Here is a 26920-nt window from a genome sequence, read left to right as displayed (position 1 = left end):
TCCCCTCTATCAGTTTAAAGCCGTTCCCCCTTGTTCTGTCCCTGTGTGACTCGAGCAAAACACTGTATGATTTCCTGTGGCTAGTTACCCCACAACCACAGTCTAGCTCATATGCGCTATGAACGTGTGCCAGGTCTGTTTGATCTGTTAAGATAAGCCCCTAAAGATCTTTTTACTGCTGGGAGAGAAAGTTCAGCGTCCTGCATGGTGCCCTTCACTGGTATTGATAGCTTGCAGCGTGCTTTGTAGACAGCAAGAGATTTCTGGTCATTAACTGCGTGGCTCATGCAGTACTAGAAATGCTTACACCCTCTCCACTGCACCTTTCTTCCAGGCAGTATTGCTGCGGTGTTGCAGTGGGGAATGTCCTTATCTCTTGCCCTGAAGGGAATGGGTGGCAAGGCAAGGTTGTTTGCGTCATCACCTGAAGGAGCTGAGTTGTGCAGCAGCCGCTGTGGACTACTGAGGTGTGTTACTCCTTCTGTGCGTAAGGGTGCAATTGTTCCTTTGGATGCTCTGAAGAGGCCATTTGAAACTGGCAGCCTTCTGGAGGCTCAGAGCAAGAGTCCTTGTTTGCATCTGTGCTCTAAATAGAGTTTGCCCCAGAGTGTTTACCAACAGGGACCAAACAGAGGAGATGGAAAACAGCTGGAAGTGGGAGGTGAGATATGAAGAGGCTGAGGTGAAGCCTGTGCTGCAACTAAGACTGAGCCCTGATAGTTTTGGTGCTGTGGTTCAGAGCCATCCCTCTTCTTGGGATGAGGCGGAGTGGTAGAGCCAAGAGAAGAACATCGTTCTTTTTATCCCTTTACTACTTTTGCCAGGCTGTGCAAGTGCAGCTCACTGGCAGGGGATTTACCAGATGCAGGGGTGAAAGGAGGCGAGGAGGATGCTCCTCTGCATTTAAGTTCTCACTAACAATTTCTTCTACACAAGGTATGGTTTCCATGTTTATTTAAGCGGAGCGTTGTTACTTTCAGCTATTCACTTCCCTTTCGTTCACTGTTTGTGTGGACCTTCCTGGCCAGCTTTCCAAGGTGATTTTTAATCTTAAGTAACGTGCCAGCTAGTGGTAACTGACACAGAATCAGCAACGCTGCATGTGTTAACCTTGGGAACAGTGTGAATGATGTCAGCGCAGTGGCCTTCGCCTTCCCAGCAGATAAAGAATGGGTTTGTGTTTCCTGTGCTTTTCCCGACTCTTTCTGCATTATAGAAGCTTAGAGAGAAACATGTATTAATTTATCCATGCCATGGAGATAGCTGCTTGAGACTGCAGAAGATATTGTTGGTTTTCTGTGGGGGTTGGAGTCTTTCCATTGTGGCTGTTTGAGGAGCATTCCTGCAGCATCAGCCGTTTGCTGGCTAAAGTCAATGGTGAAGAACTTTGATTTTAAACTTCTATAGTGGAGTAGAAGCTGGTTGAGACTTAAGCATAAGGCCAGAACCCCAATTGGTCTTTCTCTGCAGACTCTATTAACATCATCCTTGGGGGTTGGGAAAGGGATAGACAGGCATTTTCCTGGTTTTCAGCTGAGCTTTAGGCTTTCTGTTTGTTCTCCCTTTTCTTTGGAAGCTGTAAGGGATAATGTGCAAGAAACCCCAAGATATGTTGCATTAAACTTTTGTTTCCATTAAAGGCATTATCAGTTTTAAGGATAGCCTTTTCAATAGCAGTGTTGTTTTCCAGAGGGGAAAGTGTAATAGAAAGGACTAGGTATTAGAGCAGATTTAATGTTGCTCAGAGCTTTCCCTGCTGAATACTTTCCCTTAAATGAAGATCATGTATTTAAAACTGCCCATCTAAATTAAGTCCTACTGCACAGATGGCCCTTAAGACGAGGGTTGTGTTTATCCAAAGCTGTGACTGGAGTGATGGGTGTGATTGAAAGCTGCTGCAAGGGACAGTGTCAATGATATTCTTAACTGATGAGCAGAAAGCCCCACTAATTTGTAAGGTTTAGACTCCAGGGGACCCCTTGTCTGCTGTGAAGCTGTAACAAGCATCTCTAATCTCTTTTCCCATGGATGTTGAGATTGCATTTAAGTATTATTACAAGATTAAGTAAATTGTGTGCCCAGGGAGTTTGGTACAGTGGGCTGGTGTATCTTCAATGCTGTATCTCACCGGCAGAGCCTACAACCTGATCCGTGTTACTGCATCCAAGGAAATGCTGCTGGAGGAGCCACGGAGCACAGAGAGGATCTGGATTAGGAAGAGGTCACAGGTTGCAGCCCATAACACTTGCTTGTGGGGATGTGAGCTGACAGTGATGTTAGTTAGCTGTGATGGATGTGCTGGCTGTTAAAGTTTCCCTGGGATGAGTTTCTTGGAGAAAGTGGTGTTTCCCAGCATGTGCTGCTGAGTATTTCCCCTTGTGAGATGCCTCTTGATGTGTCACCCTGGCTCTGGATCACTGAGCTGCCTATAGAGACCTTTCTCAGTAGTAAGTCCAAAGCAAACCCTCAAGCCCAGACAGCCCAAGGTGGGTATCTTCATTCTCAATCAGAATGGGACACAAGAAGCATTTAAACTGCTCTGCTTACCAGGACAGAGTTCAGAATCTGCACAGACAAAGCCAGATTAAAGCAGGAGCCATCAAGATAGGAGTCAGAGGGCTGGTGTGTCCCTCCTCCCTTGCTTCTTGTTTGTTCTCAGGGGTGGAGTTCCATAACTTTACTGCTGAATTGAAGGGTATTTAGCAATATTTGACAATGTTGGCTTGGTCAGAATAGAATGTATGAGACTTTGTGTCATATTCTGACTCAAAATGCGTTGTTCAAGGTTGGAGTGGATGTTGGAATATACGCTGTCAGTGTGGTGATTTGTAAAGCCATAAAGTGGAACTGCAAGCTCTGTGAAAACACATCCAGCTTGGTAAGAAATGAAACTTTCAGATTTACAGATGGAAAGTAATAATGATAATGCATAGCAGAGTCCCTATTACAAGGCACATGGCATAGGGCTGTGGTTTAACCTCAGCTGGCAACTAAGTACCACATAGCTGCCCACTCACATCCACCCTTTCCAGTAGGATGGGAAGAGAATAGGAAAAAGATAAAATCCATGGGTTGAGATGATAACAGTTGAAATAAAATAAAATATAGTAGTAATAATAATATAACAGTTGTAATGAAAAGGGAGACAATAAAAAGAGAGAGGAAAAGTAAACCCCAATAAACACAAGTGATGCACGGCACAATTGCTCACCACCCACTGACAGATGCCCAGCCAGTCCCTGAGCAGCAAGTGGTGGATGCCAGCAAACTCCCTCCTCTTTGTATACTGGGCATGACGTGCTATGGTATAGAATATCCCTTTGGATAGTTCAGGTCAGCTCTGCTCCCTCCCAGTTCCTTGTGCCCGTTCTCACTAGCAGAGCATGTCAGACCGAGAAGTCCTTGACTTAGAGTAAGCACTACTGAGCAGTAACTAAACCATCTGTGTGTTATCAGTGTTGTTCTCGTACTAAATCCAAACCACAGCACTGCACCAGCTACTACTAAGAACATTAACTCTATCCCAGCTGAAACCAGGACACAGCAGCATTAGTCCACTGTGGTCCAGTCTTAGGAAGAGCAAGTAATTTGTGTGGAATTACACTGCTTAAATGTTTTAGGTACTCTGTGTTCTAAGAGGAGCCCCTCTTCTTGTATTCAAGGATGGGAAGAGTCTGCTCTGTGAAAACATCAGTTCTTTGAAAAGGAAACTTTTACAGAAGCAGGTCTGTTCTAGGAAACCTTGTTTATCTGGTCCAGGATGGAACTGGACCTTGGAAAACATCTCCAACACAGCCAGCAGTCAGGTCTGTCGTCTTGGGCATGGGTTTCTCCTTCACCTCACGTCCCCGTTTGCCGTTTGCCATGAAAGCAGTAGGCTCCTGATGTTCATCGAGTGGGTGCTGCTTCTTGTACTTCCACGTAATTTTGGAAAGGTTCCACTTTTATTCTCAGGGATAATTCAACTGAATCTCAAACTCTTGTGTGTTTTCTTAGGACAGGATCTTTGGTTTCTGGCCAGCTCTATTTATACATTCAGAAATGCAAGTCCTTTGCCTTGTTTAAATAAAAGTTAATGAAAACCTTCAAATGGCTTGGCAGCTATGCAGTCTGTGTCTTGGATACAATAGTCAGCTTGTGCTCAGCCTGAAGTTAATGGACATCTGGGACAGTTTCTAGGTTGCTGTCAGACAGAAAGCCATTTCTGGACATTTTGCTCTTCTAGGAAAGGTTTAAATTAAAAGCGCTTTCCCTCTGCCCCCCTTTTTTCCTTAAACAGAATCTTAGTTTTATTCTGTGCCCAGTTATTGCTGTTCTCCCTCAGCTTTTCTTTTCCAGGATATTTTTCCAGCAAGCGAAAGGAGCACAATTGCAAACTGCTCAAGACATTGCTAAACCACATGTAATTTAAAGAGGAAATTAGTATTTTGTTGAATAAATGGTAGTAGATAAGCTCCTGCTTTGGAACTAAAGAGCTCTTCAGCTCCAAGCTTCTGGAGGGCATCTCCTGCCCCTGGCAGTGGAGCTGCTAGGGGAACTTATCACATTAGAGATGCTGAAATGATTTGATGATGAGCCAAAAATGGGTGCTGTTTAACCATCATCTGCCTTTCTGGTGCCAGAGACCTGCTCACTGGAGGAAAACCCAGGGATATTTGAATGGGAGGTTGGAGTTCGGCTTGGTTTTGATCTCGTGTTTGAATTGCTGTGTAATTGCCCTTGTGTTGTTGATTTGTGGCTGAAGTTTCTCCTAGGTCTGGACAAACCCGTTTAGGTAAATGGGGATGTTGTTTTTCCCCTAGTCCCAGCTGGGTGCTTGTGTGCCTCCAAATGAGCCATCTCTCACTGGAGAGGCACTAACTGCATTGAAGGGCACAGTTCAGATGCACAGCTCATGGGTTTGTGCCAACCTTCACCACTGCCAGAGGTTTGCTTTGTGCCAAAGCTGAAGTACTGAGTGACAAACTTGTCACAGTTGAACCAGCCCATCCTGCAGCCTGCCAAGGCTTTGTAGTTTCATTACACTTACGAGCAATTCAGTGTGTATGTGGACTGATGCAGTGATGACTGATGATCTTCTGTCAGATCATTGCCAAAACTGAAAGATTGTGGCTCTTCAGTTCTCCTAAAATCAACCATTGCTTGTAGCATCTGGGCTCTTTTGTACTGGTAAACAGAAGCAGGACTGGGAATGCTTCAGAAGAATCCGTATTCAGACTTAGTCATTCATTTATAAGAGGTGGCTTAGCTTAACTGAAACATACTTCTTGTGAGAGCTCATACCCCAAAATAATTAGGTACAAGTAAATGATTCTAGTGCAGAGATAAGGCATACCTGAACCAGAGATAATGTTAGTTTTATCAGCTGTGTGTTACTGATAGTACAACAGAGTTATTTTACATTTCCCACAAGTAAGTATTTATCTACCCCATTTAAGATGACACATCAGATGGGGAAATGCAAGTTGTGAATTTCCAGGAGGTTTGATTAAAACAGAGCTCCCCTTAACTGTGCTGAAATGCCTATTTTAGTTTGCACTTGTGTAACTGTGTGCTTGCATGTGGTGCATTCAAATCTCCTTAGGTACAAGTTGCATGTGTGAATTGTGGTGTCCAGGGTCACATATGGAAAGCATTGCTTGCAGTGTTTGCAAGAAAACCCATACTCCTACCTGCAAGTACAATACGTTCCTTTTAACCTTGTTTAGAATAGGGGAGTAATTCTATTTGGAGACATATGAATAAGGACAGCATTTTAGACATCAGTGGAGGGGTTTTTCCCAGGGCAGTGTATGGTTGATCTCAATCTGATCATTTTCTCCAGTACTGGACATTCTTGCTGGATGAGTTCTCAGGTTGAGGATTTTGCCTCAAGAGCTTTGTTTAGCAGTTGCACTCCGGGCTGGGAATGCCTGAGAAACATCATGGTAGCACCTTGAACTCAGCCTCAGTAAAGCCAGAAACACAAGGAGTTTATCTGCTACAAAATGTACATCCAACTCAGGTACAGGAGGGCAGAAATTAGGCTTTGCCCGCTATTTGTAACTGTGTTTAGCCCTTTTGTTATAGCAGAATAACCACAAGTGGATGGGATAGATATTTTGGGGGAAAACTTTTACTATACTACTCTAACTCTTCTGTTTTATGGCCACATGTTAATACCTGAACCTGGATACAATTCTTCAAGCAGATGTTCCAGTTGGCAATGCTTCTGCCTCTCTGTTAATAAACTTCTCCTGTCTTTCTTCCAGGATTCCAATCTTTCGGTACACACTGATAATCCAGACCTGACACCGTGTTTCCAGAATACCATCCTAGCATGGATCCCCAGCATTTATCTGTGGAGTGCACTGCCCTTTTATCTCCTCTACCTAAAGCACAACAAAAGAGGCTACATTGTGCTTTCCGTGTTGAGCAGGTTCAAGACGGTAAGATCTCTTTGCGATGCTCCATGAGTAATGTGCAATTAGGGCTCAGTATCCAGGCAAGCGCTGAAGTAAGGTTTAAACAAAATTTCATCTTATTTATGGGGGAACCAAAGAACTTTTTACAGGAAACAACAGTGTAGATACAGATTTCTGAGGAAGGATACCAAAGAAGAGCTGAACTGTAAGGAAATCCATCCTGCGAGCACCCCTTTCTGAGTGTTCGCTCTTTGCTGAGCCAAAACTATACTGCTTTACCTTTACTTAAGCTTTAAACCACTGAAAGCTGCAAAACAAAGACCTTAAGTTAGGTCTGGTGAGACTTTTATCATGAAAAGTGAGCACAAGAAGGTATTTTTTCAATTCAGTTTCAATTCCTCTACCCACCCAATAGATGTGTGATTTCATCTGCATCTTGTGCGTAAGAGGTGGCTGGTGTCAGCGTCACCTCTGGTTTATAAATGGCTAGGTCTAAGGAAAGCAAGCAAGTCACTTTCCATAGGCCATGAGAGATCTGGGTTATTCCTGGAGAAAAATTCCAGGCTTGTGCTTCAGGGCATGTCTGCCTTTAATCTGGATGCTGCCTGTGTTTCCAATCAAAACCGAATGGTATGGAACAAGAAGCAGGTAAATACATTAATCTTTCTCCTGGTTGCGTTTGCAAATCCCTTGGAAGACAGTTGGGATGAGATCCTTGGTTTGAGTGCAGTGGGATAGTTCCATCAGCCTGACAGCAGCAGATCAACGCAGCAGTGCTGTTGCGTTTAAACAGCTTTGATTTGCTGGGCATCTGTGAATCATAAGGGTTTTGCTTGCTCTCTGAGTGCCCCTGGAGAGGAGTTTACCAAATGCTGTGTCTGCTTGACTGCTTTCAGCTGTTTGGAGTCCTGCTGTGGTGCGTGAGCTGGGCAGATCTCTTCTACTCCTTCCACGAGCTCCTGCAAAACAGAACGCCTCCACCAGTCTATTTTGTAACCCCATTGATCGTTGGCATCACCGTGGTTCGTAGCTGTTTCTGTTTATTGCGTTCAATAAAGATAACTCTTTCTTAGGCAGATGAAGGAGGAAAAGGGATCCTTTGCATTCATTGCCTTACACTGTATTCTTTTAACTGGATTGTTAGTGGTTGTATTACTGAAGCAAATTTTGCTTACCAAAAAGACCACATTTATATATATATATCTCTCATGTAGATTCAGCTGTGTAAATTAAAGTCTTTATAATAGATTGTTCTTCCTCACATCTTGCATCTCATCTCCAGGCTTGTGATCCAGGTGTGGAGAGAATTTAGATATGGCTTTGCCTAAACAGGGAGATGTGACAGAGCGTGGCTTGTGCATTGTTCAGTGTTGTATTGGGCTTCGCAAAACTGGCTCTCTTGTCTGGTGGTTGCTCCTCCATTGCACAGAAGCCAAATTGGCTTTGCCTAGGATGACAAGCAGTGGCTGTTGCATGCAAAATAAAGCGGTGAAATTTTCCCATTAAGTTTTAAATTATTTTGGTTAGATTTTTTTAAAGCTGATTTTCTGGACAAGCCAGGCTTGTCCATCTGCACTGGAGAAAGGACAACACCACATTTGTTTAAAGCATTTATAGCTAATATTTAATTGTGTGTACCCTGAGGTGCAACGTCTGGCTTAGAAACTGAATTCTGGAGATGAGGCTCTGAAAAGAGTAAAACCAAATTATTTTGGGAAGTTATTCATTGCTTTCTTTAGAGGAGGTTTTACCATTGAATTGTGAAAGTTATTATGGCACCTTATTTCATAGGGATCCCATTGTTGATGATGAGCGAAATAGCTGCCAACTGAGAGTGTGAATAGGGGGAGCAGTGGGATGGGGTTATGTTCACGTGTCCCTGTATTTACTTTTGCAGCTGTTAGCAACGTTGCTTATTCAATATGAAAGGCTGAGAGGAGTTCAGTCCTCTGGAGTGCTCATTATCTTCTGGTTTTTGTCTGTGCTCTGTGCCGTGGGGCCTTTCCGGTCTAAGATCATGACTACAGCAGCGCAGGTAAGGCTCCATCCTTGTTAGCACTTGGAGAGCAGGAAATGTAGCATTAAGATCTTAGTGAAGGGAGTGATTCACCCAGTTTGGAGTCAGATCAGAGCCCAACTTTTGTGAGAGAGAAAGAGATGTTTGGTTCCGTTGCCTTGACTCAGACTTGGGGAACTGGAAGGGAGCTGGAGTTTCTCATGCAATGTCGAAAAGCAGATTTTTCTTAGCCCAAGGCTATACTGGAAACCTGATAGACATGTGAGGGCTGTGCCAACACTGCACGTATATTAGAACAGACTCTTTTTTCTTTTCCTTTTTCCCCTTTTCCCTTTTGTAGCCCCCTTTCCCTGCCATACTTAAGTAGGGGTGGGTAGTAATTGGAGATGACACGTTTTCATGTGTAATGTTCCCTTTTTGCTTAGGCAGCTTGGCCACATTATACAGCTCCATAGGCTTTCTGTTGTCAGTTCCTGATGTGCTGAGGACAGCATTTTGGCTCCAACTGTGGCTGTAAATAGAGAACAGAAAGTTGGAAGGAGAGGAAAGAAACCTGGGCTGTTATGATTCCTGTTTGAAAACATAGCAGGTTCTCCCACAGTAAGAAAGTTGTTCTGTTTTTCACAGGACCAAATTACTCTTAAGTAGGGCAAAGCAGATTGTTTCACTGATTAGATCATCAAAGGCTGGGAGTGGAAAAAGAGTATTTGAAAGACATTAAGGTGATTGCTTCTCCTCAGTGAAATCAGTGTAGATTCTGTTTGGTGATTTCTGGGGGTTTTTATACTCACTTTTTGGTAGCAATTAGGAGCATCATTCTTTTAGCAAGGATTTTGCTATACCAGGCTGTTGTAAACATCCCAGCAGAGGCTGAATTAAACCTTAAATGACAGCTTGTGCAGAGCTTCTTCAGGAAATAGCTGCAATCCTGGTGAGACCCTTTCAAACACCACTTAAAGTCAATTCTAAAGCTGTTGTGGTGAATAAGTATAAATATTAGACTATCCGTGTTTGAATCCTTAATTAGGGTAAAATTATGGATGCAGAGCCTTAGAACAGTATGTCCTTAGGATAGGTAATGTTTCTCCTGTTCTTGAAACCGCAAGGACCAAATATTCTTCTCTTGCACTTAAACCTTATAAGTGAACAAGGAGAGCATTCACAGCTACGTTAGGGTATGAAAGAGCTATGTAAGAGCCATACCCTTGCAGCAAGAAGTTTTAAGTCAACCACAGACTTATATGAGTAGGAAAGGAAGTATCTTTAGTGCAGTTAGAACTGTTACTATGCAATACAGTGGGGTTTTGCAGCTTCTTCTGAAAGTATTTAACACTGCTTGTCAGTGACAAGGTACTAAAGTAAATGGATGTTCTCTGATCTGGGTTGACAGTTCCTAAGCATAAGACGTGATCTTGCTAGAGCCCCTGGAGGTAATTTAAAAGGATGTCATGCAGCCCTGATCCCAGAGGGTGTCTGCATGCAGTGAAGATGTGGAAGCACTTTGAACTTGACATAATTTAATGAAAAGCTTGGAGATAAGCATGTTCTTAGGCACTTTACACAGTGCGTGCATATTTTTGTACGATAATTCTTGCTAGCAACGACTTTGCAATGTTCAGCTGTAGAGGCAGAAATGAATTGCCAAAAGAAGCTGTGAAAAAGTGTCGCAGAAAGACTTGGAGTGTGTATATGTGTGTGTGTGTGCTGGGGGGGGGTGGGAAGTGCAATAAAAACAATCATTTACTGTGTTTGTGCTCCCCTCTAGGGCCAAGTAAATGAAAGGTTCAGGTTTACAACATTTTACATCTACTTTGCTTTGATAATCATGGAGTTGATCCTTTCATGTTTTAAAGAAAAGCCTCCATTTTTTTCCCCTGTTAACACAGATCCTGTAAGTATTTTTACCTTGCTTTCTTTGCATTTGACAGATTAGATCATGGCTTGAGAGTTCCACTGAGAATTCTTGCCATTGAAAACAGCTTTGGGTTGTCACTGAGATTGCAGTAGCTAGTGACCCCCTTACAGAACACTGGGTATGGAGAGCAGTATTGGGGTTTGAAGCCTTTTTCCATTATATGTGCCATCATTAGTGACTAATGCTGTTTAGTGAAAGCATCTCTCCTACTTGCTGCTTTGCAGCGCTTTGGATTACATTTATGAACATTGAGGTGCAATAGGAATTATTTCAAGAGTTGTTTTTGTGGAGATGCTGGTCTGCTTGCTTAACATTCATTTAGAGTTAGCTAAAGTCTCTAAGGGTTGTCTTAATAAATGAGTTGTATATATATTGAGAATAGACATGGAAAAACATTAATAACAGAAGAGATTAGCGGTGTCACAGGTTAAATTTCTTTGCCAATTCATAAAATGGTGTCTGTGATTGGATTTGTGTTTGAACTGAGCTGAGAGAGAAGCTGAGTTTGTTTCTTAAACTGAACATTTCAGAAACTATAGAATGACATTTCACTTTAAGTGTGATTTAAAGGCAATATAAAAAGCAATTTTTAAAGATGAAGACATGGGAAATTAAAGAAATCAATTTGATGTCTTGTTAGGACATAGGTACATACATGTGATATACCATATAATATACCAAAACTGATCAAAGTAGACTGTTGTCTTATTAAACTAATGGTAAATGTCTTGCTTTATTTATCTTGGTTTTGGTTTTCTTTTCCCCCATAACTTTGTTATAGAATCCATGTCCAGAGTTAACTTCAGGCTTCCTCTCAAGATTGACATTTTGGTGGTTTACAAGGTAAGCTTCTCTTTTCCAGCTGTTGGACAGCTGACACCCCCAAACTCTGCTTGTGATGTATGTTATACAGCGTTAGCAACGCAGAGATTTTTCCTCTGACAGCAGTTGAAGTTGGATGCTCTTTCATCCACAGTGGTGTCAGCACTTCTTGCAGTTGCCTTTTCAGAAACAGCTTTTGGAGTGCTCATAATGCTCAAACTTCTTCGCTGAGCAGCAGTGGCAACAACTGTGGCATGACTAATAGGGTATACAGCTTGCTTGTGCTTCCTGCGTGCTGGAGTGTAACCTAAACCAGGATGTAAGGCTGTTCCACAAGATTAACTAATGCAACCTTTCACCCACCTGAGAATGCATTTTGTTTGCTGTTGAGGTTCGTGGGTGAATGCTCTTTTATAAGGACGTTTTCTGGGCAAGAGGGAAAGTAAACAGTTATGTATACAAATGATTGCCACCAAGCGATACTGCTGTCAAAAGGCATGCGTATTAAAGATGGAAATTTGAGATAGGGCTTACTGCTACTCCGTGACAAAGAGGTGGAACAGCTGTCAAAGGTCGTGTTAAGATCCAGTTTTTCCATAGTGGTTGAGGGTATTGAGATCTTCATTCTTCCACCTGTGTAACTCATTGTCCTGGCAACAGCCCTGTAAGGGTTTTTTTTTAAGTGAGAGTGAGATCTTTCTAAACTTCAGAGTTTTGAACTCTCAGCTTCTCCATTGAGATTCTTGGCAATTACATGTTTGCATCCCTTGACAAAATTCCTGTCACAGTTGAGGAGCTGTAGTTTTCAGAGAAATCTGGTTTTCCTTTAACTTACATGAGCTCCTCTTTTGCATTTTGTTCACCTCTGACAGTTATTCCAGATAGACTTAATTTATTTTCCCTTCTAAAGCTTCACAAGTTCATTTAAGTGCTTCTGGTGGTTGGTTTTTATTGTCCCATTTTTTTTTCCTGAAGTGATGTTTTCAATCAAATACATGTAAGCAGATCAACGCACTGTCCTTTCCTTAATTGCAAGCTTCAATATAAGGAACAAAGGGAGATGGGTGTGTAAGATGAACAAAGGGTGTAATTATCACCCTTCCTGTGGAGAAGAATCTTCTTGCTTTTGTTAGCTTAATAGTCCCAGAGTTATTAGCAATGCTTTAAGTTCTGTTGGCTAAACTGAATCTGTTTTCCTCCATATGTGCAGCATGGCAATTCTTGGGTACAAAAGGCCCCTTGAAGATAAAGATTTGTGGTCGCTGAATGAAGATGATACTTCGAAAGTTATTGTGCAGCAACTGGCTAAAGAGTGGGACAAAGAAAAAGCGATGTGCAAAGAGTAAGTATACAACCAAGTCTGCAAACAGATTGATCTGAGTCATCCCAACATTAAATAAGCTGCTTGTCTCTGAAAATAAGGCAGCTAAAAACGGCACCTGCCTCTTCAACCCGTCTGTTCTTCCTTCAAGTTAACAGTCAAATTGGCCTATTTTAATATGCCAAGGCAGAAGAAATCAGGCTCTGGGGCTTGTGTACCACTGACACACTTTTTAGCTAGGTGCTTAAAGCCTGCGTGTGCAGGTAGTGCCATTTCCCATGTGGAGAAGGGCTGAAAATGCATAAGCAGAAGGGATTGAGTTGGTTGGATTGCAGAAAATTAACATCTTTAATCACTGGGCTGGTAGATGTCTAACCCCATAATTGCATCCCTCCTGGGCATGTTAGAGCACAACTTCTAGGCACCAGAAACCAAAAGGGATTCCTCATCATCCCCATCATGAGGTTTTTGGCCTATTTTTAGCCTTAAGGCTCTTAAGAGTGAGCAACTCTTGAAGAGTGAGGAACTCTTCACTTCCGAGCAGTAAAGACAGGAAACTTGATACATGTGAAAGGCAGGAGGGCAGGAGATATCCTGCTTTGATTGCTGAGGCCCTACTAATGTTGCCTAGAAAGTTAGCAGCAAAACTCTCATAGTCTCTGATGGAAATGGGGAGGGTCAGAACTTGCATATAGTTACATCCATGCTGGAGAGGATATCCTTTTTATTGCACGTTCTGTCCCAATTTAATCGTCAGAAATTATCTATTGTGCAACTGTATTTCCTTCTCCCATTGGTTAGTGTCCAAAACATTTCCAAACAAATAGATGTGATAATAGAGTGTTTCAAATGAAAAATGTCAATAAGGAGGAGGCCTGCACTTCCATTTCCTTTCATTGTGGAGATTTTTTCTCCATGTGGAGGCTTTCCTCTGTTCTCTTCTGTGTGTGTCCTTGCCAAATTGGAAATACCCTATTATGCGATAATATTAGGAGAGGGTTGTAAGGTTCTTGGCAAGGCTAAATGTGATTTGGAGAGTTCCACTTCGCAGCTCAGATCTGAAAGGTTTCCAGCACTAACACGAGCAGCTTGTCCACCAGTGCTCGGTGTGTATGTGCCTTGTGGTTTTATACTTCAGGTTTTTATTGTTCTCGTAACGTCTCTATTTTTACGGCGTGGAATAACGTGCATTGTCTGGGTCCTGCTCTTTTTGCACAGACATAAATCTCACTCCCCTCAGGCTTTTAATATAGTAAGAGCACAGCGCTTGTGCAGAAGTGCCAAGGGTCCAGGAAAGCTTTTGCTAGGAAACCAGAAACCGTGCCTGGAGTTTTGTCGTGGGATTCATTGCGTTTTGGAAGTGATTCATGCAAACTGGGGCCAGTTGGCAATGAATTAAACTGTAAATGCTGGCTTGTATTTAGCTCAGGTAAAATTGTGTGGCGACTGCATTAACGATTCTAAGGTGGGGAAAAGAGCAAAAACAAAGCAAATCACTGTACTCCATATTGCTGGGTTTCACGTAACACTAAAAGCTTCATGGCTCAGCTTATTCCTCAATTACAAGTAGGTATTCTCAATTACTTCATGTCAAATAACATTACTGATAGTTGCTTGGCAGCCGTTGGAAATACTTATTTTAACTCATTAAAGCTGCTCTGAGCAAGTTTTTATGACGTTAAAAACGCTATGTCAAGCTGTACTCATATTGCAAGTGTCATGGAAAATATTTGCAGTGTACGTAGTAGTAATTTCTTTTAACATACTTCATCAGTTGCAACTCTGGGATAGGAAAAGCTTTAAAGTTGTTGCATGGTAATGATTAGCACACTTCTATTGTTCCTAAACCTATAAACCCTTTTTTGCCTCACAGCTGTCGTGTGAATTACTGTTTAATAATTGCTAATAATTCATTTGCCACTAATGAGTAACAGGAGAGCTCAGTGTGGATTTAAGTTGTTTTAAAGCGTGCAAAGAGTGTATTTTTTTCCTTTGCTCTCTTTACATGTATGGCTGAGGTCTCGTCTCACCCGTTTTACTGATAAATGCAGTTTCTTCTGAGAAAGAGCTGTGCTGGATGGAGAAGGGAGGTCTGGAACCCATTTTGGCTCATTTTTAGTTAGCTTCAGAGTTTAAAGACTATGCTTATGAAGACGCATGGAAGATGCAGAGCCTTGTCGTCACCATTGAGAGGCCTGTGTGTTTTCCCACGAGATAATTGCCGCCTATTATCTGCCCTGCTATAAATAATGGAAACCAGGCACATGCTTTTTGCTTTGATAAAAAGCTGGGTGTGAGCGGTCCCACACGCTGCTGAAAACCTGACCTCACCTAGCTACCGGTAGTAAACACTAGAAGTGCATTTTCTCCCTTTGGGATTTTTTACTGTAAGAGAACTATTGCGTTGCTGTTAGCTCACTGTAATAAACCTTTTTAATAGCACAAAGCTAAGGGCAAGTAGTCTTGTTTCTTCAAATCCTTCAATGAGTTTAACAGTCTTGGTTGCTAGAAAAATAAGGCTTTGCTCATAAACTGTCCAGGTTTGATCGGGAAGGACAAAGACAGCACTGTTTGTTCCTGTCTGGGAGGGGCTTAGTGGAAATAAATGTCTGGTTTAGGTTCTCCCCCTGCCCTTAAACCTTATTGCAAAGAAATTGGGATTTGCGAATGCCTTTGTTTTGAACGGATATGAGCAAGTTCCTACCTGTGGACTGTTAGCCACAGTGATCGTTTTGAATGCTCACAGGCTGTTGGAATGATTTGACTCTGCAGCCAGCCAGCTCCAAGAAATCTGTGCACTCTTTATGAAGAATCATAAATCCAACCTCACTTGGTTGTACTTACAAGTTATTCTTCAAATGCCTTCTTGTAAGCGTTCACTGTTCCTAGGCTGTCTCTTCCATCTGTCACTTCTTATAAGGCTTATGTGCCCCAGACTCATTTCCTTCTCCCTGCTCCACCTGGACTTAACCTTCCTGGCTGACGTTCAGGAAATTGTTCTTTAGGTCCCACAGCCCCCAAGAAACAACAGCAGTTTGGTGTTTGCTGGTGGAAAAGCTGCTCTTTGAGAGCAATACATAAAGGAAATAATTTCCCAGAGCATCCCCTCTTTATTGACGGGCAACAGAAGTCAGGCACCTAAACCCCATTAGGTGCTTGCAGAACACCTGCCTGGAGCCCTGGAGAGCAGCATGGACTCTTTGGTCCATTTTTCATCAAAGAGCTTTGCAGATGAGGTTGCTTTTGTTATCTTGTTTTGCCGATGGAGAAAGAGAGGCACAAAGTAAGAAAGGGACACAGCCAAACAGTGTTTAAATGCTGAAACTGGCACCTGAGGAAAACTTGGGCACCTAAACCCAAGGTTTTTGTCCTGAAGGAACCTCAGTCAGCCATGGCCCAGGTGGCTCAGCTTTGGAGGCACTATGGTTTGTAATCTTTGAAGTTTCCAGGAATGCAAAGCTCTATTTAGAGAGGGCTGTGTCTGCATCCTCTCTTAGCTAGGCATGTAATTCAATACTTGTCTCTCCCAGAGGGATTCAGGCTAGTAGCTGTGTCATCAGATAAGGCTAAAGGGTTGTACAGCTACTAACTGAGTAACAAATACAGCCTCAGAAAGAATAGGTGCGGGTGCCTTTTGAGGTATGTAAATAACAACTGTTAGAGAATTCCTGCACAAGAAATTGGTGATTCAAGGTCAATCTGTCCTCTGCTAAAGGAATTCAAGCCTTCATCTCCTATTCCTTTGGGCCATGTTCTCATCCCATGGTGATTGATTTTCTGGCCTAGGGAGTGCAGACTTTGTAAATACTGCAGAAAAAGAATACTTATTACACAAGAGTGGCCTGTCTCTGAGCACATCTAGGTCTTGTTGAAAGTCTTGCTGTTCATCAGTAGCAGAGCAAAGAAAGGAGCAGACTTTTAGATGCTACCGCAGTGCTCTACACATAGGGTAGTGACATTGTCAGCCGTCTCTAATTGCTAGTTTCATTCCTCTAGGAAGGAAGATGTGACATATATGAAGAAATCTAACAATGTGCTGAATCACATTGGTGATGGTCCGGAGGAAGCAGAAGTTCTGATCGGAGACAAAAAGCACAATAGAAAACCTTCCTTTCTCAAAGCTTTGTTGAGGACCTTTGGGCCATATTTCTTAATCGGTTCCTTCTTCAAGCTGATACAAGACCTGCTTTCTTTCGTCAACCCTCAGCTGTTAAGGTTGGTGCACTGCGTGAGTAGCTTCTATGCATAAACCCTATGGAGGCTTAACTTTGGCACAAAGTATTTGTTTTTCAAATGCATAGCTAGCTTCCCCTCACAGTGCTGCATGTGTGTGCTCCCTCACCTTCCCACCGAACTGCCTGAAAACAGGAGCTCTTTATTGTGGACTGAGCTCTAAATTGGGCAAGCTTCACTGAAGCAGTGATTCATAAATCACCCATCACCAATAGACAGCTTTGAATTACAAATTACCTGTTGCTCTGTGCAGCAATCCAAAGCAATTTCTCCCCATGTCTAAAGGATTACTTGTGTAATCAAAGCGAAGCACTGCTTGTTGGATCCAGTAGTCTCTGTACATCTGATACCCACATGTGTTACCCACAGGGGTGGTGGCTGCAGCTGTAGCATGACTTGATATACAGATGAAGTGTGGTGCTCAAGTATGTGGTGCTTTGGCCTTGATGTTGTAATCTGGGAAAGCTTTTGCACCATTTAGATGAGTTCACGTGTTCTCAGTTGTGCGCAGCAATGGGAATGTGTGAGGCACAGTTGCAGTCAATTTCCATGTGAAAGTAAATTGTGGTTCTATTAGAAAGAAAGAGAGCAATCTTGACAAAGTGGTGCGTCCTCAGATGCTCCTTGTATGAGGAACATCCATACCTCCCATCTCCAGGGGAGACCAGTTGCTCAGCCTGATCCATATTGGGATTTGCATGATCCCCTCATTTTTTTCTCTGTTAGTATTATCCCTCAAGTGAGAAACTCGCCACATAATCATTAACTAAGAAAAAAACAGTGGAAATACCAGCATTTCTCTCAAACAATTATTCTCCCAGTTTTAAATCAATGGAAAAGCACATAGTCCTGTTAATGCATGAGAGAGGAATGGAGGTTGGATGGAGGCCACAGGTAGATGTGGGGAAGGGAGAAAGAAAGGGCCCTGCTCCTATATGAGTGTCTCTTAAAATAGCACCGGTGTGGAGCTGTGTTCTGAGATCGTGTTGTTCTGTGGGTAGTTTGTGACATGCCCAGAAATATGCCAAGCAGAGGGTCCAATCCAGTATGGTGACATTTAATAGCTTACAGTCTGTCTTCTCCTGGAGTCCCTTGTGAAGAGGGGGCAGCTGGCTTCCTCCTGGGAACACATTAAGTATGATCTATTCTGGGGATTTCTCAAATCTGCCTAAATTCCTGGATATGTTGTCACTGGTATCTCAAGGCGTATGATGGGGAATTTCTTCTCAAGGCTAAATTCCTGCAGCCTTGGAAAATGCACTGCTAGTGGTAAGAGAAAATGAAGCAGCCACGGCTGTGTGGCGTATTGCATGTAAGACAGTTTTATGTTTCTAAAACGATTGCTGAATCTCATGCCAGGCCTGTGAGGGAGAGCTTTTCCTGAAGCTGTCCACTTACAGCATGAACTGGTGCAGTGCAGAAGGAATATCTCTATGGAATGGAAGAAGAAAGATGTAGGAACCTCATGCTTCTAACGCAAGGCTTTGGAGCCTGATTTGTAGCTTCCAGGTGTATTTTCCCCCTGCTGGTTATTTGAACCATGGAGTCAAATCTTTGTTCCTCCCATATTTTAACTGTCCAGTGCTCTGGTCAGGAGGCTGAAATCACCACTGTGATTTTTGGGTACACTGGACATTGCCATATGTTGTCCTCCTTGTGTGACAGTGTGCAGGGAGAGCAGCTGTGTGCAGTAAGAAATGGCTTACTAATAAAAGATGACACATCAGTTTAACAGTACCAAAAAAGGAGGAATGAAGAACTCTTTATGCATCCATCCAGGAGGATGTCTTTTAATCTAGCTTCTTTTTATGGGAAATCACCCCAGGCAGAAGCACTTGGGCTGCTCGAAAAGGATTTGGGTAAGAAGCTGGTTTCGCCTGCTTTACTACACAGTCCTACTGTGTCCTATCATTCACCTCTTGCCCTGGGGAGCTGCCTAACCGAGCTCAGTGAGCCATGTGTTTAAACGCTGGATCTCAGGGGAAACCCTAAAGTATTTCATTTTCTCCAGCCTCATTTCCAAATGGACTTACTCACTGGCAAAGCCTAGGGTTTTACTGTTGGATCCTTGCAATGCTGTTTGAGTGAGATCGTAACTCAGCTCGCATCCTGGAGAGCTGTTTACTCTCTGTGGTTAGAGAGAGGATGTGGCACAATGCCACAGTTGAGAGAAGCTGTGTGATGTCCCATGAAACTTGCTGCATGTGTTTTATTTTTGTTTCTTTTTTCTTTTCCTTCCCCAATCTCCTGGAAAAAAAAAAAACAACCCAGTGCATTAATTGGCTTCATTAAGAACAAAGATGCCCCAGCCTGGTGGGGATTTGTGATTGCTGCTTTGATGTTTATCTGTGCTGTGCTGCAGACACTCATACTTCACCAGCATTTCCAGTACTGCTTTGTTACTGGGATGCGGCTGAGAACTGGGATCACTGGAGTGATATACCGAAAGGTAAGACTGGAGTCGTTTCATGGGCTGGAGAACCAGTGTATAAGCCAAGCAAGTGGCCTCCATTCTGAAATACTCAGGGATGAGCAGGCATATTGAAGAATAGCCTCCTGGAATAGAAAAGATTGGGGGGTTTGGTGAGATTTTAAGGAGTACCTCTATCATACTTCATGGAATTTTCTAGTGATCAGCAATTTAATGTTGGTTGATCACCAGCCATATCACAGGCATCTGCTGGTTCACTTTAACTGTTCAGAAACGGGATCCAGGAGAATAGCATGTCTGTGCGATGGGTTGGTTAGATGCAGCTAGGTTTTCTTCACAGCGCTCCACACTGCTTGAGATAGAGTGAACCATTTCATGAAGTCTTGTTCTTTGGAGATTGTGAATTGATGTAGATGTGAATTATTTTATTCTTGCTGGAGAAGCACATGCTGGGGAGTGTCTTTTGATAATAATGGAGGATTTCTCCTCTGTGTTTCTCCACATGTATCAGGATTGTGAAACTACCGAATCTCTCTTCTTTCTCAGTCCTTAGTCATCACAAACTCAGCCAAGCGCTCATCTACTGTGGGAGAAATCGTCAACTTGATGTCAGTGGATGCCCAGCGGTTCATGGACCTGATGACTTTCCTGAACATGCTGTGGTCTGCACCACTCCAGATATTCCTGGCTTTGTATTTCCTCTGGCAGGTACAGACATTGGGACGTTTTTCTTCAGGATTTGTCTGAATGACGTGCAAACTTTTTGTGGTGGTGGTGTTAATTTGACCCTTTCCTGCTGGTTTTGGTTCTGGGGGGGGTTCTTAGAAGCTTACTTCTCTGCCCAGTAGTAAAACAGCTTGTAGTGGTGTACACCCTTCATCTCTTCATTATTCTGTTCATCTGGTAAGGAAGATAAGGCGTTTGAAGGCGCTATGTCTCCTCTGTCTCTACCATGCTTTGATAGGATCAGTCTTGGACTCATCGCAGCATTCACAGTAGTTGATACAAGTGACAGCTTGAGGGAAATGGTCTAAAAAGCAAACCAAACAGAAAAACAACCCTGGCCATGAGAAATGTAAGCCATATATAAAGATATATAAAGCCATATATAAAGATATAAAGGGGAAGTTTAGATTGGATATAAGGAGGAAATTCTTTCCTGTTAGGGTGGTGAGGCACTGGAATGGGTTGCCCAGGGAGGTTGTGGATGCTCCATCCTTGGCAGTGTTTGGGGCTGGGTTGGACAGAGCCTTGGGTGCCCTGGTTTAGTGTGGGGTGTCCCTGCCCATGGCAGGGCATTTGGAACTTGATGATCTTAAGGTCCTTTCCAACCCTAACTGTTCTATGATTCTATGATTATATCACACTATATAAAGAAGTTTTGTACAGAGCAACATGAAACAAATCTCACCTGGAATAACCATCATTTTTCCTTTGCAACAGTGAAGTTGGTTTATTCCAGGTTCAGTTTGAGTGCCGCCTTTCAGCCTTCAAACGTTTCTATGCAATTAATCTGATTTCACTGCATAAACAGTAGCACCAGTTTAACCATATTGATTTAGATTTGAAAGCCATTAAGCTGCAGCAGCTTTATGAGTTACTGCTCTGCTGGTGGGATGAACTAGCAGTTTGTATGCATTTACTCGCACTGAGGGTACTGGGTTAATTCAGTAATTGCAGTTCCTGAGGTCAGAGTGAAGTCAATGGAAAAACTCCTTCTGTGTGGCTTATTTGTTCCCTTTCTACATTTGCTCAATAGAATCATAGAAACACATGATCAATAGGTCTATATTTCCGTTAGTTCAGACTTACTTTGCCCTCCCACTGGGAACCACTTAGCAGGTAAATCACAAACCACTCTGCTGTTGCCAATACGAGCACAATAATAATTCAAGGTGGATGCTGTCATAGTTTTCTGTCTCCTCCTCATACCTGTTCTGTAGGCTCAAAACACTTCACTGGGAGGAGTTCAGCTTGTCTGTGTAAGACATTGATTTCTGTTTCTATAACCTGCTGTTGTTTTCATGTTTGCCATAGGGAACAGCAGCACTTGGGTACGACAACAACTTACCTTTTTTCTTTCAATCAAGACTTTAGGGCCTTCTGTGCTGGCAGGAGTTGCTGTGATGGTTTTACTTATCCCATTTAACTCTGCAATAGCAATGAAAACCAGAGCATTCCAGGTAAGGTACCAGCAGAGAAGGTGATGTTACCTGAATTGGCAGCTGTGCTATGAGAAGTTAAGGCATCAGTGGTTGTCTTGGCCATTAATGACCTGCCATTTGCACCAGTTTACTTATGAGTAAGGTCTTACTAATATATTTAATAACTGTATCTTCTCAGATAGGTTTTCCATAGTGAATTGGATGCTGTTTAAGGGAAAGGTGTGGCGTTGAGTCAGTGGCTCTTCATACTGCTGGAGCAGCTTCTGGGATTAGCAAATCTCTTTGTCTCCATGTCCCTTTGGCTGGGAGCTCCTTCTAGGAGCATCTAGAGAAAAGGGAAATAAATGCTGTTCTTTAAGCTGTGAATGACTGTTTTCAGAGATGGGAACTGAAACCTGGCAGCCTGGGTTTTATGTTAATAGCTAGTGTTGATTTTTGGTGCTACTGATCTGGGCTAAAGTTGAATTAGTGTCTTAAGGTAAAAGGAGCCTTTATTCTTTTCTTTGTAGTCTCTAGTCGAGGAAGGCTGAAAAAACCAATATAATAGTGCCCTCTGGCTTTGTGCTAGAAAAAAGTAGTAAGTGGCTTGTGCTGTGCAGCCTATCAGTGACTCTATGGAAGATTTGTTTAATCTTCTTCTGTTGATGTATAAAGGTAAGAGTTGGAAAACAAATATAAATTATGACATTTAAGCACAGCCTTAGTAGCAGAGTGCTATTATGACATGTCTTAAAGAGACATCCAGACTTCCCACTAAATCTCTTTGATGCTGTCACATTAGTATTAACATTCCTTTTCTCCCTTGCCCATTATAAGATCTGCAGAGCTGCTTAACTTGGTGTGCATGTGTGTGAATGCAGGTTTTCTGCCTATACAGCTGAGCAGGGACTTTTTATGTTGTTTAAGTAAACATGAAGCACTGTATTCTAATGTATAGGAACAAAAATAAGCTAAGAGTAACCACAATTGCTGAGGGATACCCCAAGAAATACAGCTATGCATATTAGGAAAATCAAAGGAAGAAGCAGAGTAGTATTTTTGTGAAGTGCCTGAATCCTTCTTTAAGGTGGTTTTGAAAGCATAATAGTGAAGATAAGGGGAAAGCTTTTGTACTCTGTTTTCTGATTACTTTGGAGGTATAGACTTGCACAGTAATACTGAGAGCAGTCTGTCTTTGTTCAGTTATCTTGTGCATCCTCTTTAGAAATAGCCCAAGGACCATCACAGCTGTGAGACAACATGCGGAAAACTCTTTTCTCCTGTGACACTTTGTCTCCTGTGTTTACTAATAACCTAGGTGGAACAAATGCGATATAAAGACTCCCGCATTAAGTTAATGAATGAGATTCTGGGCGGCATGAAAGTGCTGAAGCTCTATGCTTGGGAGCCATCGTTCTCAGAGAAGGTCTTGGAGATACGAAAGAACGAGCTGCGAGTCCTCAAAAAATCTGCCTACCTCAATTCTTTGTCCAACTTTGCATGGATCAGCGCGCCATTCCTGGTAAATGGAATTTGCATGGACAAGTACATCCGTGAAGGAGAAGTGTGGGGCTTTCTGCTTGCTAAATGTACATAGGAATAAAATGTAAATACTGTAAAAAAACCCTCATATTCACATGCTTTGAAGCAAAGTCCCCTGTTCTCCAGAGCCTCTTTGTTAATCGGTATTAAAGTATTTCTTGATAAAGCCTGCCAGTGGAAGCTGGGAATTGCTGTCACTGGAGAATTTCCAGCCACTTCAGAATACTTGCCATGACAAATTGAAACTAGAATTTGAAAGCTCAGAGATATCTGTGCATAGCCAAAATAGCAAGAAGAAATCAATTGAGTCAATCAGGACAATGTCTGCCTTTAGCTCTCTTCTACCTTTTAATGTTACAGAGCTCTGCTTGTGTTAGAAGGAGTTGCTAAATTATTATACCTAAATTCTAAATTATTCTACCTAAATTCTAAATTATTCTACCTAAATTCTAAATTATTCTATCTAAACCCAGGGTTGATTTATGTAAAAAAAATAAAGCCCAAATGATACATTGCCAATTCTGAAGTGCATTTTCCCTCAATTTTTCTCTTTCCCTCTGTTTTCTGCTTCATCCCTTTTCCAGAATGGGTAACAAAAGCATTTGGATAAATGCTTTGTCAAAAATATTCCTAGTTTTTAAGACTGAAGGCCCAACCCTGCAGAAATATTCTTAATGGCTTCAAGATCCTGCTTCTTTCATGTTTCCTTAAATGAGCTTCCTAAAATACACATCCTCATTCCTGCTTACCTATTAGTTTACTGCATAGGATGGTCATGGATGGCCCCTGTCGTACAGGGAGCCAGCAAAAAACCTGGATTTTACTCCCTTTCCTACTGATCAGTAAGCCTTGTTTGCTTAGCCTCCAGTTAACAATGGGAAAATTCAGTTGGGTGAGGTTGGAAATGCAGCCAAACCACAGCCAGATAACAGCTTCTCATTTATATTTACCCGAGCTCTGTAGTTCACCCCTTGAATCTCTAACTGAATGTAGCCATTAGTAATCCAAAAGCTGTTTTATTCCACATGCCCTTTTTATATCGACTTGCTCATGTGACTTGTCATTCTTCAAGCACGTTGAAAAGGTCAGAAAGGGAGAATTTGCCTGATTTTGTTGTTGATACTTTTATTGCAAAGATGCCTATCAGGCTTGACTGCATCTGAAAATGTCAGAATATTACACATCTCACAGCAAACTCATTTTCTGGCTTTCAGGTGGCGTTGACAACGTTTGCTGTGTATGTCTCAGTGGATGAGAAGAATATCCTGGATGCAGAAAAGGCTTTTGTCTCCCTTTCCTTGTTTAACATCTTAAAGTTTCCCCTCAGTATGCTTCCGCAAGTCATCAGCAACATTGCGCAGGTAAGGAGGATCTGGTACAGAAGTTGTTTTCAACAGCTTGAACAAAAAGAGCCTCAGCTGTCCCTGCTTTCTGGCATGCAGAGATCCCTTGCATCCATCTGCCTGTGAGCTGGTTTTCTTTCTGATACCCTTTCTCTGCCGCTGCCCTGTATTGGAAAGCCTGGCTCCTGAGTGAGCTCTTGCCTGTGTGAATTTGCTTTGCTCAGATGAACTCAGCTTGGGCTGAGAAATTTCACCATTTAAAAGCTTGAATTTCACCATCAGACTGATGGCAGGGAAAGAATGAGTCACCGCTGAGGAAGCCCAGGGGTGAAAGCTTAAGCCACTCTGCATGCTTTCTTTGTCAGCAGTAAAAGCACTAAATCCCCATGAAAAGAATGATAAAATAACGTCACGCTCCTTTCTTAGACGAGTGTTTCCCTAAAGAGAATTCAGCAGTTCCTGAGTCATGATGAACTTGATCCGAATTCTGTGGAAACAAAAGTGATAGCACCAGGTAAAGACATCAGTATTTCTCTACGCTATGCTAATACAATAAACCTGTGTTTGGTTTGGACTGGTTGAGGTCTGAAAAAAGGCAAAAAAGAAAATAACAATAATAATCTTGGTTTTAATGAAAAGAAATTGCTGCTTTGAAAAGTACATGTTTGTTGTTCAGACTGTGGAAACTACAGAAGTTGCTGCCTGTTTCTGAGCTTTGAGCTGAGTCATTGGGCCTGAGTTTGCATCTGCAATGTATTGGATGCTAACAGCACTGAATAGTGAAGTGCATCCACTGACTAGGGACAGCAAGACCTGTTCAAACCTTTCATGCTGCACAAATGCTCAGGACCATTGTGAACAGTTTTGATTTCTTCTTTTGGAAACAGTATCCCAAAACAAATGAGCAAACCAGGTGGTCTCCAAAAGATGTTTTCTCATGTAATACACTTCGCTGATACTGTGGTTTGAAACTTCTCTTGTGTGTGATGCCATAGAGAAGGAGGGATGGTTGTGTGGCTGTCATGCAGATACTGTGCTACATCACCCCACCAGGAGGTAAAGAAAGCCTGCAGATCTGTAACTTGTTAGTGTGGCAAGGAAAAAGCTGCTCAGAGGGAAATTTAATCAGATACATTAAAGCCAACAGCATGCAGTGGTCTCCTACCAACTTGAAAGGGGTTTCTTAAGTGAAGTCGTGCTAACAGTTGAACAGGGCTTCTGAGCAGCAGATGTTGAGACCAGCATCACCAGAACAGGGTGAAGAGGGCAGATTTTGAGCTCCATAGGTCTGTAAGCTCCAGTCTATAGCTTAAGCTGCAGTCAGTTATTTTCACTCTTAAGAAGCCTGTCTTGTGACCCACAGTCATGAGACTGTGCTTCCCATGCCAGTAGAAAAGGGAACTGCAGTGTACATGAAACACCCAGAAATAAAGATTCTTCTGTCTGCTGGTTCCTCAGCCATACTGTTCTGTGTAATACATTTCCTGCCTTCTCTATTATTGTGTTTTTGTCATACAGGCAATGCCATCAGTGTAACAAATGCATCATTCAGCTGGGGAAAGGAGCTGAAGCCATCTCTGAAAGAGTAAGATACCTTTATGCAGTTGCAGTGCAACGTCTACCTGCTTCCTGGTTTCTGGCTTCTGGGCAGTCTCTTTGAAAGATGCTTATTAATACCTGCAGCTTGCTTCTGGAAAAGGTTATTTCCACACATCTCATGTGCCTCTCTTCTGCCTTTGAAACACTGAGCTAATCCTCATGCCTCATGGTATTTAGGCTTTACAGAACAGTGCTGTAAGGCGTTAACTCCACAGCAATAGCATAAAATAGTTACCTGTTAAAGGACAGAAAGGCTGCATACGTTTCTTAAATAAGCAATTTTTTGAACTAAAGTGTTGGACAAATCAAACTCATCTCATGAATTATGGAGACAGTTGGGATGTTGGGATTTGGACTTGGGTGTGCCATCAGTTGTCTGTTCTAAGCGTCTTGTGGCAGACTCATCCCTCTGGCTGTAGATGGACCATTTCCAAACTAAGGGGGTGCACATATTGCTCATTGGCCAATTTGAATGAATAAAAACGAATCAAATGCCTGGAAGCAAATACTTCCTTATGTTAGGTTTTGTTATCAGAAACCTGAGAAGTATTCTTAGAATGCTGAGTGTGAGGAGCTCGTGCTGCCGTGCTGAGTGTGTTATGTCAACAGGTTTTATATACATGGGTAACTTGCAAGCAAGGTGCTTGGAGTTCAAAGCAGCCAGTTTTGTCCAGGCAGCCAGGTCTGCAGCCAGGCTTACTTCAGTGTTCTGGGGTTTACATCAGAAAGAATTGTGTGTCTTCAGCTTAAATTGTCAGCCATTGGGGCCTAAAAGTTACCTGGTGACTTCCTAAAGGAGCAGTAAAGTAAAACTCAGAGGAAAAGAATAATGAAAAAGATTAAAAATTGTAGTGATTTTGAGGCTTTCTGCTTTGAATTTTTCCTTAAAACAAGCAAATGAACAAACAGAAACCCTCTTTCACTGTTCAAAACATCAACTAACTGCTTGGTAAGAATCTGCATAAGAATTACAGCCCTAGTTCTGCATCACAAACACAAGTTTGGGTTGATCTCATTAGTGAAAGGCATTTTGATTGCAAGGAGACTGTGTCCATCAGTCATTTCTGTATCAGTTCACCTTCAAAACCAGGACCTTCAAGAACACAGTGGGGGAAACAATAAAGGATTTTAACTGGGAAAGTTTTGTTT

General features: G+C 42.4%; 1 protein-coding gene across 2 annotated transcripts in view; it reads left to right on the top strand.

Moving 5' to 3' along the window:
- The window catches only part of ABCC3 (ATP binding cassette subfamily C member 3), a 50173-nt gene that overhangs the window by 8802 nt on the left and 14451 nt on the right, over nt 1–26920 (top strand). For both annotated transcript variants that reach the window (XM_061455440.1, XM_061455441.1), the window contains exons 2-15: nt 6252–6428; nt 7301–7426; nt 8302–8439; nt 10187–10312; nt 11118–11179; nt 12369–12500; nt 16476–16694; nt 18984–19161; nt 19690–19851; nt 21234–21326; nt 22606–22809; nt 24044–24190; nt 24599–24686; nt 25691–25757. In XM_061455440.1, coding sequence (XP_061311424.1) covers nt 6252–6428; nt 7301–7426; nt 8302–8439; nt 10187–10312; nt 11118–11179; nt 12369–12500; nt 16476–16694; nt 18984–19161; nt 19690–19851; nt 21234–21326; nt 22606–22809; nt 24044–24190; nt 24599–24686; nt 25691–25757 — 1919 coding nt within the window. The remainder of the gene's footprint in view (nt 1–6251; nt 6429–7300; nt 7427–8301; nt 8440–10186; nt 10313–11117; nt 11180–12368; nt 12501–16475; nt 16695–18983; nt 19162–19689; nt 19852–21233; nt 21327–22605; nt 22810–24043; nt 24191–24598; nt 24687–25690; nt 25758–26920) is intronic.

This window comes from Pezoporus flaviventris, unplaced genomic scaffold, assembly GCF_033815535.1.
Source record: "Pezoporus flaviventris isolate CSIRO_AGI_PZ_B2104156 unplaced genomic scaffold, CSIRO_AGI_Pfla_v1 ptg000020l, whole genome shotgun sequence".
In the NCBI taxonomy this organism is placed as follows: domain Eukaryota; kingdom Metazoa; phylum Chordata; class Aves; order Psittaciformes; family Psittacidae; genus Pezoporus; species Pezoporus flaviventris.
The sequence above is the reverse complement of the archived record's forward strand: the minus strand, read 5'-3'. Positions and strand labels throughout refer to the sequence as shown.